This window comes from Pezoporus flaviventris, unplaced genomic scaffold (genome assembly GCF_033815535.1).
Source record: "Pezoporus flaviventris isolate CSIRO_AGI_PZ_B2104156 unplaced genomic scaffold, CSIRO_AGI_Pfla_v1 ptg000007l, whole genome shotgun sequence".
NCBI classification, from domain to species: domain Eukaryota; kingdom Metazoa; phylum Chordata; class Aves; order Psittaciformes; family Psittacidae; genus Pezoporus; species Pezoporus flaviventris.
Window position 1 is genome coordinate 472,897 of NW_026892555.1, and position 13,773 is coordinate 486,669.

General features: G+C 46.8%; 1 protein-coding gene across 2 annotated transcripts in view; it reads left to right on the top strand.

Moving 5' to 3' along the window:
- Positions 1–13,773, top strand: part of ZC3H3 (zinc finger CCCH-type containing 3) — a 156,715-nt gene that overhangs the window by 63,380 nt on the left and 79,562 nt on the right. For both annotated transcript variants that reach the window (XM_061447606.1, XM_061447607.1), the window contains exon 4: positions 1,777–1,927. In XM_061447606.1, coding sequence (XP_061303590.1) covers positions 1,777–1,927 — 151 coding nt within the window. The remainder of the gene's footprint in view (positions 1–1,776; positions 1,928–13,773) is intronic.

The window sequence follows — 13,773 nt, forward strand, 5'->3', positions numbered from 1 at the left end:
TTCTCTGAAGCAAAATGCTCCAACTTTGCCAGTGCTTGAGAGTAATTGGAATGGGAATTAGAGCTTAAACCTTGCAAAGGGCTTTAGAAACCAACCCAGTGGTGAAGTTGCTGGCCTGAAGAATTTAGGCTGATATAAAAAGTCCCAGGACAGGGAAGCAGTGATGAAAACCCGTTTGCTTTCTGTCTTCTTTCCTCTCTCTTCTTTCCTCACCTCTAAAGCGATGGGTATCTGAGTCATAGAATGGTTTGGGTTGGAACGGACCTTAAAGCGCATCCAGTTCCAACCCCTGCCACGGGCAGGGACACCTTCCACTAGAGCAGCTTGCTCCAAGCCCCTGTGTCCAACCTGGCCTTGAACACTGCCAGGGATGGGGCAGCCCCAGCTTCTCTGGGCACCCTGTGCCAGTGCCTCAGCACCCTCACAAGGAACAGCTTCTTCCTTATGTCCATCCTGAACTTCCCCTGTTTCAGTCTGAACCCATCACCCCTTGTCCTATCACTGCAGTCCCTGATGAAGAGTCCCTCTCCAGCATCCTTGTAGCCCCCTTCAGACACTGGAAGCTGCTCTGAGGTCTCCACACAGCTTCTCTTCTCCAGGCTCAACAGCCCCAATGTTCTCAGCCTGGCTCCATACAGGAGGTGCTCCAGCCCCTGAGCATCCTCGTGGCCTCCTCTGCACTTGCTCCAACAGCTCCATGTCCTTCTGATGTTGAGGACTCCAGAACTGCACACAGTGCTGCAAGTGGGGTCTCACCAGAGTCGAGCAGAGGGGCAGGATCACCTCCTTTAACCTGCTGGTCACGCTGCTTTTGATGTTCCTGTTTTTCTACTTCCAGCATATATCCAGATTACCCCTTTACCTGGAACACAGCCTGATTCTCCTTTCTTTCACCAAGGCAAACATGGGGATGGGTCCAACATTTTCAGGGGAAATAATGATTCTGCTTTTCCTCTCTCAACCTTCTAATTATTAGAGCATCCCCAAGAATAACAGCCGGCCCTTTAAATCAGTGATAAACCCAGAAGCCTTGGTCTCAGCACGGAGTGTCAGCTTTAATTATCTGGGCAGTTACAGTGTATGTTATAAAAGTCAGGCAATTAGATGCATTTCTTAAAGCTGCACAAAAAATTGCTTGCCATCAAGTGGAGGAAAACCAGAGTCAAATGTGTAAGTGTTAATGGCATGGAACATTCAGCAGAATAAACCAGTGTGAAACAGGAGGAAAATGGGAGTGATTAAATCATAGAACCATAGGCTGGTTTGTGTTGGAAGGGACCTTAAAACTCATCCAGTTCTAACCCCCTGCCATGGGCAGGGACACCTTCCACTAGAGCAGCTTGCTCCAAGCCCCTGTGTCCAACCTGCCCTTGAACACTGCCAGGGGTGGCACACTCACAACTTCCTTGGCCACCCTGTTCCAGTGTCTCACCACCCTCACAGTAAAGAACTTCATCCTTATATCCAACCTGAATGTCCCTCTTTAAGCTTGAACCCAATGCATAAACCCAGTTCCAGTGCTGGGGATCAAGGTATTGGTGAATCCATGTTAGAGTTTTGCTTCTGGGTTGGTGAAGCCAACCCGCATCCATCAGAGCCTTTCTGTTATCATTAACCATGGTGGTCTCATGTTTGATGCACCCCAGGGGTCTTTTACCCCCTTTTCCCCCCGCTTTTCATGGATCTTAGAGTTTGGTGTAAGACATATGTTGGTGAGTTCCCTTCTATCCCACACACACCTGAATTTCAGCCCTTCTTCCGTTTACTTTCTTGTAGGAGCCAACTTGCACTTCCTCAGGAGCCCCCCTGCCAACAAGGTGATAAAGACCCGCTACAGGATAGTGAAGAAGAACGTGGTGCCTGCAACCTCATCGCCTTTCAACAGCCCCATTCCCAACTGGAAGATGAGGCGCCCCGTGACATCCAGGTAATTCTTCCATCCCTTGGCTATTGTGTTATTACCAATGTGTGTTCATCACTTAATTTCTCTATTTGTTTAGCTGGGTTTATTCACTCAGGCTGTAAAATCCCGTTAGGAATCATGCTAGTCGGTGTTGGTGGCCAACAGTTTTCCTACAGCCTGTGGCTTCCTATTTATTCCCTATGGGAATGAATTGTTTCCATGAAGCAGTTAAATAAGCTCTAAGAATAAACTCAACTTTTAACATCAGACCTCAGCAAAGTTGCTGCTTCTTCTGGAGGCAGACATGGCCAGACCTTCCCTCTGCTTTATAATGTTATGTATGTTGGTGCTACAGAGGAGCTTATTGAAAGCATGTTGGAAGTCCCAAACCTACACCAGGAAGTAGGTGCAGGCACAACTTGCTTCTTCCTGGGTTATCTGGATGGATGGAACATCAGCCTGGCCCTGGAACAAATAACTTGGTGTGCCAGCACCCATCTGGTGAAGGATGTCACCAAAGGATGGTGCAATACCCTAGAGTATGAGCCTAAATCAGCTGTGCTGGCATCTGTGTTTCAGCTATGGGCGAGCTGCAGCCACATTTGCTGGTGGAGATGTTACCAGGGAACATCTCTGATGTCAAGACAAAGCTTGGAAGTTGTGTGTGAAGCAGAAAGATCATTATGGTGATTGATGCTCTAAAACTGATGCTCTAAAACTGCTATTAGAACTGGTGGTTTTGGTTATAATGCAGATTTTGGCTGGCCTTAGGGTGAGAATGACTTCTCCTCCTCCTGAGATGCTTCTTTGCCACTGTCACAGGCAATATTTTGGGCAAACAGAGCCTGGCCTGGATATGGATTTCTTGTTACTCATCCCAGTGCAGCAAACCCAAGGAGCTGGGGAATGCAGTGGGTTTTTCCCTGTTGTTGGCTGCCAGGGATGGGGCAGTCACAGCTCCTCTGGGTGCACTGTGTCACACTGTGACATGGCATTGCCCAAAACTATTGCCCATTGATGTATGAGCCTGACCTGTGAAACTGTTTCAGGCATCAGTGGTAAGGGATGGAGAGAGGCTTCTCATTGCCACCTCAAGTTTGATCTGCTGCAGATGCATGTGCTGTGATAGATGCCTACCTTGGTTATCCAGAGAGGTGGTAGATGCCTCATCCTTGGAAACATTCAAGGCCAGGCTGGACAGGGCTTGGAGCAAGGTGCTCTAGTGGAAGGTGTCCCTGCCTGTGGCAGGGGGTTGGAACTGGGTGAGCTTTGAGGTCCCTTCCAACCCAAACCAGTCTTTACTTCTATGAAGTTCAGCCTTAATTAGTAGAAAGCAACTCATGTTCCAACTGTTTGGCTCAGGTTTGTAGCTTGTTACTCCAGATCTGGATAGTTGATGGATGGAGGATCTACAGTGACAGCTGAGGAGGGCAGGACTTCAGTCAGGGTTGGAGCAGGAGTCTCAAGCTGCTGGGTCATGGCTCTTGCTCAGCTGAGTAGTGATTCTGCAGAGAAACAACCTGTTCATGCCACCAGGATTGGCTGCAAGCTCTCACTTGTAGAGTCACTTTATCCATATTAATCTCTGACTTCACTGCATGATGTAGTTTGGGTCTTCCAGCTGCTTCAGACAAATCTTGATCAAATGCCATCAGCAATTAAAACAATTATGTTTTAAAGAAGCAATAAATCACTTACTCCGTCTCCTATTACCTTAGTGGTGTGTGATCCATCATCTGCTCTGGCTGGAGGAAGCACATGGCAAATGCTTCTCCTGTAGGGTTTTCTCCATCATTCATAGCATCCTCTTGGACCTGTAACAAGCAAGGAGCCAGAAGCTGCTTTCTTGCTGCTTTGCTTTGTTTTGGCCTAATCAGTGGGGGGCTTTGGTGGTGGTGGGACACACTGTGTGTTGCTGCAGCACTGGATTAGACACCTCCTCATTCATCATTGGGTGTTCATCATACTGAATGGTCAGCTATTGGTTCTAACATCCTTTTCACCTTAAGCCAGAAGTGGGATACTCAAAGGCTGGTGGTGCTGCAGCCAAGTGCTGCTCCCAGTGTGGTTTCTAACTGTTGCTAAGGGGAAGTTCCTGCTATGAAATCCAGGTCTGGGGAAGTCCAAAGGTGATGTGCAAGGATTTTACAAAGGCACTGATCTTTTCAGATTGAATACACTGCCACAAGAAACATTAGGCAGGAGCTGTGTCTGTCTCATGCAGTGTTCAAGGCCAGGTTGGGCAGAGCCTTGGGTGACATGGTCTAGCATGAGGTGTCCCTGCCCATGGCAGGGAGTTGGAACTGGATAACCTTAAGGTCCTTTCCAACCCAAACCATTCCATGATTCTGTGACATGAGTGACAGGGGGAGTTGCTGCAGGTCCTGAGGTACCTGGTGCTGATCCCTTGGGTGATGCTGTAGGTCTTGAGGTACCTGGTGCTGATCCCTTGGGTGATGAGTCGTGTCCTCCCCTTCCTGCTGCCTTGCATGAAACTTGCCCCTGCTGCTGACTTGACTCCAAGGCGAGAGATGGGAGTATATTTGAAATTAATTTTAGCACACTTTTGGTAATATTTTTGTTTTAAATAGATTTATAAGCAACTCGGGGGCCATTGCTCCGAATTTATGAAGATCATTTTCCCTCTCTTGATAAGGTGAAATTTACACCTGCTATTTCCATATTAATTCCCATTGCTAAGTGGATCTAATTCTCTTCCGTTCTTCTATCTGGCGAGTGTGGCCTTTCCTAATGCAATTTCCCCCTCAGTAAATCACTGTGATCGGGAGTCATGATCGAGTTAAATTAACTTCAATTAATTTACTTAATAAGAGCTCCGGATCATTGTGAATGAAGTGAAGATTTATGGATTCTCCTTTTCACTCCTCCCCCTTCATCTCCCTCTGCTTCGCAGGAGCACGGTTCAGGAGGGCTCTCATTTGCTTGCCTTAAATCCCATTTGCTCCTATTGACATTGTGTGGGGGGGCAGTGTCCTCTCCTCACACAGCCTCTTGCCACCAGGAGAGGGCTAAGTGAGTTGCCAGGGAGGAATTGTGATGGATCAAGCTGCATGTTAAGTGATGGTGGTGATGCTGCTCCTGCTTCCTGCCTCTTTCCGTGTGTCGCGGTTCTGGTGTCCTCAACATAAGGACATGGAGCTGTCGGAGCAAGTCCAGAGGAGGCCACGAGGATGACCAAGGGCTGGAGCACCTCCTGTATGGAGACAGGCTGAGAACATTGGGGCTGTTAAGCCTGGAGGAGAGAAGCTGCGTGGTGACCTCAGAGCAGCTTCCAGTGTCTGAAGGGGGCTACAAGGCTGCTGGAGAGGGACTCTTCATCAGGGACTGCAGTGATAGGACAAGGGGTGATGGGTTCAGACTGAAACAGGGGAAGTTCAGGTTAGATATAATGAGGAAGCTGTTCCTTGTGAGGGTGCTGAGGCACGGTGCCCAGAGAAGCTGTGACTGCCCCATCCCTGGCAGTGTTCAAGGCCAGGTTGGACACAGGGGCTTGGAGCACCCTGCTCTAGTGGAAGGTGTCCCTGCCCGTGGCAGGGGTTGGAACTGGATGGGCTTCAGGTCCTTTCCAACCCAAACCACTCTGTGATTCTGCGATTCACAGGGTGTCAGCAGATGCAGCCACCAGGATGTTCAGGTTTCACAGACCTTGCCCAGAGGCAGCAGAAGCCTTCTGGAGCTGAGGGTGCTGTAAAGTTGTGAAAACTGCTGGAAAAGTAGGTAGAGTGTCTGCCATTGTGACTGGGATCCTCCACCCCAACACACCGTGGCTGATGGAGCAGGTAAGGATAAGGGCAGGAGGATGCCCCCAGTCATTGCAGATACTCCCTTGTGCAAAGCTACGTGCTCCAACAAAGGGATAGTCCTGTTGCAGGCGGAACAAAGCAAAAGGAACAACCACAACAGCCACTGAGCATCCATCCCGAGGCAGCGGTGGGAAGTGTCCATGCTCCCATATGGTGAATGCCATGTCTGGACTGGGCTCAGCCAGGAACTGTGCCAAGAGCATTGCCTGGGAGAAGGAGAGTGCAGCAATACCTGCAGGAGATCCCAACTCACCCTCTCGTGGAGAGGCAGAGCCACTTTAAGACCTATTTTTGGGGAGCAGAAAGCCAACACAGAGCTGATGTCGTGTTTGTAGACCCCTGATGGGCGACTCAAACACTGACCCACTTTGAAGAGTTTTCTTCTGAACGACTGAGGCATGTGTTTGAAAGTAACCTGTCTGCAGATACCAGCCTGGTGCTCATAGAGAAGCTCTGATGTTTCCTTCAGAAAGCATTGCAGCACCTCTTGAGGGACAGTCCTTCCCCTCCAGCACTATTAATAAGTAAAGAAGATAATCTAACATTTGTCAGAGAAATGCCTGCTCAGTAGAACAGACTCATCAGCAGAGGATGCACTTGTGTGCTTTAGTGTTGTTTTCTTCCTTTCTTTCTCTTCCTTGGCCTGGAGCATCTTGAATGGAGTGAAATGGAAACAGGAGTCTTCTGGGCTCTGGACTCTGTCCCCCTGCAAAGCCTTTAGAGTTTGATGTTGAAAGGAGCAGGGGAAGGGCAGCCCCAGTCATTGTGCCTGCTGTGATTTGGTGGCTACGGGATGGCGATCCCAGGAATTACTGCTATGATGAGAGGGATGTGGGGATGGCAGCAGATGTCCTAAAAGCCTGATTCCCTTAAACAAGACCCGATGACCGTTAGAAAGACAATGCTGAAGCATCCCATGTGAGAAGCACCTTGATAAGCAGCCCCCACCACATGGTGTTTAGTTTTCAGGGTAGTTTGAGAGGAGAATCTACTTGGAATGTGGGAGTGAGTCCAAGGAAGGCCACGGAGCTGCTGCAAGGGCTGGAGCAGCTCTGCTCTGGAGCCAGGCTGAGAGAGCTGGGCTGGGGCAGCCTGGAGAAGAGAAGGCTCCTGAAGGGGAGACCTTAGAGCAGCTCCAGTGCCTAAAGGGGCTGCAAGAGACCTGGAGAGGGGCTTTGGACAAGTGCCTGTAGGGACAGGCCAAGGGGAATGGCTTTAACCTGCCAGAGGGGAGACTGAGATGAGCTCTTAGGCAGAAGCTCTTCCCTGTGAGGGTGCTGAGGCGCTGGCACAGGGTGCCCAGAGAAGCTGTGGCTGCCCCATCCCTGGCAGTGTTCAAGGCCAGGTTGGACACAGGGGCTTGGAGCAAGCTGCTCCAGTGGAAGGTGTCCCTGCCTGTGGCAGGGTTTGGATCTGGATGAGCTTTAAGGTCCCTTCAACCCAAACCATTCCATGATGCTATGGAATACGAGCATTTGTAAGAGGCATCTCCCCAGCTGTCATTTTGCAGTTTTCCATTTGAGGGATTCACACCTTTTCTCCAACAGCATCTGGAGCTAGTGGCTGTGGAAACCAGATTAGTCCATGAGCCATTAGTTTAGTCTGGAGAGAACTTTTTGGTTTAATTCCTGATACAGCTGTGAAAATACCAAACCCATCAATGACACACATGGGATGGAGACCAATGGGGCTTTGGCTTAGCAGTGGGTGGTGGAATTAGATGGAAGTAGGTTGGCAAAATAGTTTTCAGAGCCAGCTCTGCCCTTGGTGTGCTGGATCCTTCTCTCTCCATCCCTAACTCAAGGGCTGAAGAAGGCTTCAAGGTGAAGAAGCCAGAGGCACATGAATGCTTCCTATCATTTCTCTGTTGCTGAGCAGACACTGCTCTCATCTATTTACTCAGTGCACCCCCAGAAGTCATCAAGGAATTCTGGAGAGCAAAGATGCTGCTCTTCAAGGTGAAGCAGTTCTGGAGATGCTTGTGCAGTTCTCCAAGAGGAAAGTGTGTTAAATCACAGCACATTCCTGATCCAGGGGCATCAGTGGCTTGGGATTGAGAGCCGAGGGTGGGATTTGGGGATGTAATGCACAATGGATGGAGGAAATCCACATTTCTTCAGTGCTGGGGCATCATCTTGGAAGTTGCAGAGAACGAAGACACAGAAAACTGTTAACGTTGGCTTCTCCCACTGATAACTGCTGAGTGCTCTGTTGGGGGAAGCTTTAATCGACATTGCCGTATATTGTGAGCAGACAGGGATGAGTTTTAAAGATCTCACCAAACGTGGTCTTTTTCTCCTCTTCTGTTTATTTTCCCTACTGGTCACTTTAGCAGGGATAAGGGATCCAGAGGGTGGGATCTTAACCTCCCGCTGACCAGTTTGGAGCACAAACTGGAATGGTTCTGTGGTTGAGATGCTGTTCTTCAAGCCTGGGGGGAGCCTGCAAGGACCAGGCTGCAACCTCCTATTTTTATAGGGTCTCAAGCACAACTTTACAAGCTATTTATGATGCTCCCATGGGATTTTCCCTCCTCTTCTAACCCAACGCCTCCTGGATCTCCCCTCACATAGGTCAAGCAGCATCATAACCCCACGGGCAGATGTTGGACCACTGGGAGTTAACTTTCCGTTATCAAGATGCTAAAGCACCCTCTGCCTCCCTGCCTTTTGAGGCGTTAATCTGCAATGTGACTAATGCCCTTAAAGTTCCTGTCAATTTTTTTCCTCCCAAATTCATTTGACATGAAAGTGAGAAGTAAACAGAAAGCCTGCGTTTAAGCAGATAACTTGGAAAGCCTTTTCCATCACATTTAAAAACGGCCGTGTCATGGATTCTGCGAATCGGCGCCTTCTCTTTGGTTTGATTTTATTTTGTCTCTCTCTCTCTGGTAAATTTCCTTTTCATAATCTCGACGTGGGTTTACGAGGTTTAAAGCTCAGAAATATTTTGTTGAAGGGATGTTAAACCATTCTCCAAAATGACATCTCATTAAAGGGGAATTCATCCGCCGGGATGGGAGACATTTACAGGCAGGAGGAAACGGCGGCTCCCGTTTGAAAAGGCATCTTTTCTTTTCTCCCCTGTAGGAAGTACTTTTAATCTCTTTAATGAGGCTGGATGGAGATACACGAGCCCCTATTGTTTCCGAGGAGCCCTGACATCTGGCCCTCAATAATCCACTTGCTGGTCGGGGCAGGTTTAGAGGCTTTACGAAACAATGGCGGCTCTTTGGGGCAAAGCTCGGGATTAATGCTTGAGATGCTCAGCGCTCCCCCCGTGCTCACACACACACGCACACAGAGTGGGGCACTCGGGCTTCTCTTCTCCTGTCTGCTTTGCTTTCTGTCTCTTTTTCTTCTTTTCTGGTTATTCTTTTCCTCCTCTTTCTGTTTTCTTCTTCCTCTATCCTTTTTTTTTTCCTTTTCCTTGTTCTTTTTTTCCCATTTCTTCCCTTTTTCTTTTTTCCTCCTTTTATCTTTTTTTCTGATCTTTCCCTGTTCCTTTATTTCATTTCCCCTTTTTCTTTTATTCCTTGTCCCTTTTACCATTTTCCCCTTCCCCTTTTCCTTTTCTCTTTCTTCCTTTTTCTCCTTTTTCTTTTCTTTTTCTTTTTTTTCTTTTTCTTTTTCTTTTTCTTTTTCTTTTTCTTTTTCTTTTTCTTTTTATTTTTATTTTTATTTTTATTTTTATTTTTATTTTTATTTTTCTTCTTTTTCTTTTTTTCTTTTTATTTTTCTTTTTCTTTCTCTTTTTCTTTCTCTTTTTCTTTCTCTTTCTCTTCTTTCTCTCTTTCTCTTCTTTCTCTTTCTCTTTCTTTCTCTTTCTCTTTCTCTTTTTCTTTCTCTTTCTCTCTCTCTTGCTCTTTTTCTCTTTCTTATTCTTTCTTTCTCTCTTTCTCTTTCTCTTTCTCTTTCTCTTTCTCTTTCTCTTTCTCTTTCTTTCTCTTTCTCTTTTTCTTTCTTTCTCTCTCTCTTTCTTTTTCTTTTTCTCTCTCTCTTTCTCTTTCTCTTTCTCTTTCTCTTTCTCTTTCTCTCTTTCTTTCTCTTTTTCTCTTTCTCTTTCTCTCTCTCTTTCTCTTTCTCTTTCTCTTTCTCTTTCTCTTTCTCTCTTTCTCTTTTTCTTTCTCTTTCTCTCTCCCTCTTTCTCCTCTTTCTCTTTCTCTCTCCCTCTTTCTCCTCTTTCTCTTTCTCTTTCTCTTTCTCTCTCTCTTTCTCTTCTTTCTCTTTCTCTTTCTCTTTCTCTTTCTTTTTCTTTTTCTTTCTCTTTCTCTTTTTCTCTCTCTTTTTCTTTTTTTTTTGGTCTTTTTTCTTTCTTTCTCTTAATTTTATTTCTCCATCCCCCTCTATTTTCTTCTTCCTTTCTTTTTTCCTTTTTTCATTTTTCTTTTTTTCCTATTTCTTCCCTTTTCCTTTTCTCCTTTTTTTCTCTTTTATCTTTTGCCTATTCTTTTCCCCTTTCCTTTGCATTTTCCATTTTTCTTTTTTCCCTTTTTCCTTTTTTTTCATTTTACCTTTTGCTCTTTTCCTTTTTTTCTTCCTTTTTATTTTTTCCTTATTTTTAGTTTTATTCTTTTTATTTTTTCTTTTTCTTAATTTTATTTCTCCTTCTCCCTCATTCTATTTTCTTCTTTCCTTTTTTCCTTTTTCTTTTTTCCTGTTTCTTCCATTTTTCTTTTTTCCCTATTTCTTAATTTTTTTTCTTTTTCTTTTATCTTTTTACCAATATTTTTCTCCTTTATATTTTTCTCCTTTTTTCTTTTTTTTCCTCTTTCTCCCTTTTTCTCTTTCTCCCTTTTTCCATTTTCCTCTTCACTTTTTCCCTTTTTTCTTTTTTTCTTTCTTTCTATCTTTTTTCCTCCCCCCCTTTTCCTTTTCCTTTTTTCTTTGTATTCTTCTCCCTTTTCCCTGTTTCCCTTTTACCCCTTTTCTCCTTTTCTTTTTTCCTTTATTTCTCTTTGCCCCTTCCCTTCTTTTTCCCTCTTTCACCCCCTTTTTCCCTTTTCCTCCCCCTTTTCCCTCTTCCCTCCCCTTTTCTGCTCTTCCGTTTTCCATTTTCTCCCTTTTCCCTCCTTTTTTCCCCTTCTCCCTTTCCCACTTCGCCCACTTTTTTATTTTTTCCCTTTCCTCCCCTTTTGCCCCGTTTTAAAATTTTCCACCTTTTCCCCTTTCCCCATTTTTCCCTTTTCCCTCTTTTCCCCTTTCCCATCTTTTTCCCCTTCCCCTCTTCCTTCTTTTCACACTTTTCCGCCACTTCCCCCATCTTTTTCTTTCTTCATTTTTCCCTTTCTTCCTTTTCCCTTTTTGCCTCTTTTTCCGTATTTCCCTTTTTTCCTTTTTTATCCTTTCCATGTGTCGTCGTCCCGTCCCCCCCCCGTCCCCCCCCCCTTTTTTTTTCACCTGTTTCTGTCTTCCCCCACCTCCTTTTTGGGGGTGAGTTTGGTTTTGTTTTTTGGCGTTTTTTTTCCTATTTTCCTCTTTTCCCTCTTTTTCCCCCCCTCTCCTTCCCACCAGAGCATCCCTGGCACCCGGATGCTCTCCCAGGCTGAGCGGCAGATTCAAGCTGGGCAGCTCTGCCCATTCCCTGCCTGGCCTGTCCCCCTTGTCCCCATGGTCCTCTCAGTCCTATCCTGTTCCAGAGCAACCTTGTGCCCTTTGGGTTCTGTTTTGTTCTGCTTTGATATGAATGTGGGGCTGTGGCATTGGGGGCACCCACTGGTTTCCTCCCCATAGGTTCACCCACAGTGATCAAGCTCTGCTTTGGAGGAACTAATGAAACCAAACTAAAGGCAGGACTCAGAGGTTAAGCACCAGCTTTAACTGCAGATGGGAATACTTCCGAATAATGGGATTTTCTTGTTTTAATTTTGCTTAATGGAGTAGTGGAGTTTTGAATGGGTTCTATTAAAAATAAAGCCGTCACATCTGAACCTGGGCAGGAGGCGATGGGTTATGTACTCAGCAGGGTGTTGTGTTCATCTTGGATCAACCCTTCCCTTGGAGCATCCTTCTTTAGGGAGCCCAGCATTCCTGAAACCTGGATCTTTCCTTGCAGCATCATCACAGGCTGGATCTGTTGGTTGTGAGCAGAAAAAGGAGATGTTTGACTACTTTGGCTTAAATAATGGATATCTGCTTATTCTTCGTCCCTTTCTGGATTAGTGGGGTATAGCTGGAAGTCCTCATGTTGTTTAAGGGAAATAGCTTGTATTTCCTGCAGAGAGATGGAAAATAACCTTTCTTTCCTGTGAATATAAGGCACTGGGGATAATCTGGCTTCTTATTTGGCTGCTGAAACGTGGTTTTAGATCTGTAACCCTGTGAGCATCTTGCTCACTGGATTTAGGGTGAGAAATGCAGAAAGCTGTGGTTTGGCCTTAGGGAGATCATATGGAGGTGGAGACAATGAGCATAGTTGAGGATAAAAGCAACACCTTCTCGTTTAGCATCATTGGGTCATAGTTGTGCTTTTGTGATACTTAAACCAAGCCAAACACAGATGTTCCCTTTAAATTAAAGGTAAGAGGTGGTTTCCACCACAAGGCTCTTTCCCAGCCTCACTGAGAGCCATCCTCCTGGTGAACTCCCACCTTTCTGCCATGTGAGATGCTGAACTTGCTGCACTGCCTTGGCCTGAGGTCGTAGAATCATGGAATGGTTTGGGTTGGAAAGGACCTTAAAGCTCATCCAGCTCCAACCCCTGCCACGGGCAGGGACACCTTCCACTAGAGCAGCTTGCTCCAAGCCCCTGTGTCCAACCTGGCCTTGAACACTGCCAGTGATGGGGCAGCCACGGCTTCTCTGGGCACCCTGTGCCAGTGCCTCAGCACCCTCACAGGGAAGAGCTTCTGGCTTATATCTAACCTAAATCTCCCCTGTTTCAGTTCGATGTTCATTTGACCAAAGGTTCCTATAGAAAAGGATAAACCAAAACGATAAATGAGCTAAAAGAGAAACTTTGCACTCCATTCAGGCTGTTTGAAGTGCTTATTTGGAGAGGTGCAGGGGAGTAACAGGGTGCTTGGGCCATTTCACACCAAACCCACCATCTCCCAGTTCCATCATGGTGCTGCATAAGCATTACCACATCCAAAGGCTGGACAAGCCAAGTGGAATTAGACTGGAGCTGAGGACCAATTCCTTCCCCAGAGGGTGCTCAGGCATTGGAACAGGCTGCCCAGGGCAGGGCTGCAGTCACCGTCCCTGCAAGTGTTCACACACCATGGAGACGAGGCCTCAGTGCCATGGGTCAGTGGTGGCCTTGGCAGTGCTGGGGAATGGTTGGTCTGGATGAGCTTAAAGCTCTTTTCCACCCTGGTTGATGCTATGAAAGGTCCCTGAGGAACTAAACCCATCATGTAGGACATGGCCTGCGTTGTGTAACAGTGCAGATGTGCCTGCAAGTGGTGGAGTTGCTTCTCAACAAGCTACTGCTCATCAGCAACGTCTTGCTGACTGGCTGCTCCCACCCCGTGGCACATTAAGCTGATCTGTTTTACTTTAGTGTTCATAATAGGCAGGGAGCACAGGCGCAGTCGGTTAGCAGAGGATTTGCTGATGTGTGGGAATTCATTAGCTGGGATTTTTCTTCCCCTCTTTTGTGAGCGCCTCTCCTCGCTTTCAGAGAGCAGCAGCTATCAGAGAAAAGCAGAACATCCTTAGCAAGGAGGTTTATACAGATTAAAAGTTGGGAGGATTCAGTGGATCAGCAGTTTTGAATCAGGGATGGATCAGCTGGTGCAGGAACTCAGGTGGGAGATGGGAATGTTTGTGCCTGAGCAACTGGAGAGGTCATGTGTAGAATCATGGAATCATGGAGTGGTTTGGCTTGGAAAAGACCTTAAACTCATCCAGCTCCAACCCCTGCCGCAGGCAGGGACACCTTCCACTAGAGCAGGGTGCTCCAAGCCTCTGTGTCCAACCTGGCCTTGAACACTGCCAGGGATGGGGCAGCCACAGCTTCTCTGGGCACCCTGTGCCAGCGCCTCAGCACCCTCACAGGGAAGAGCTTCTGCCTAAGAGCTCATCTCAGTCTCCCCTCTGGCAG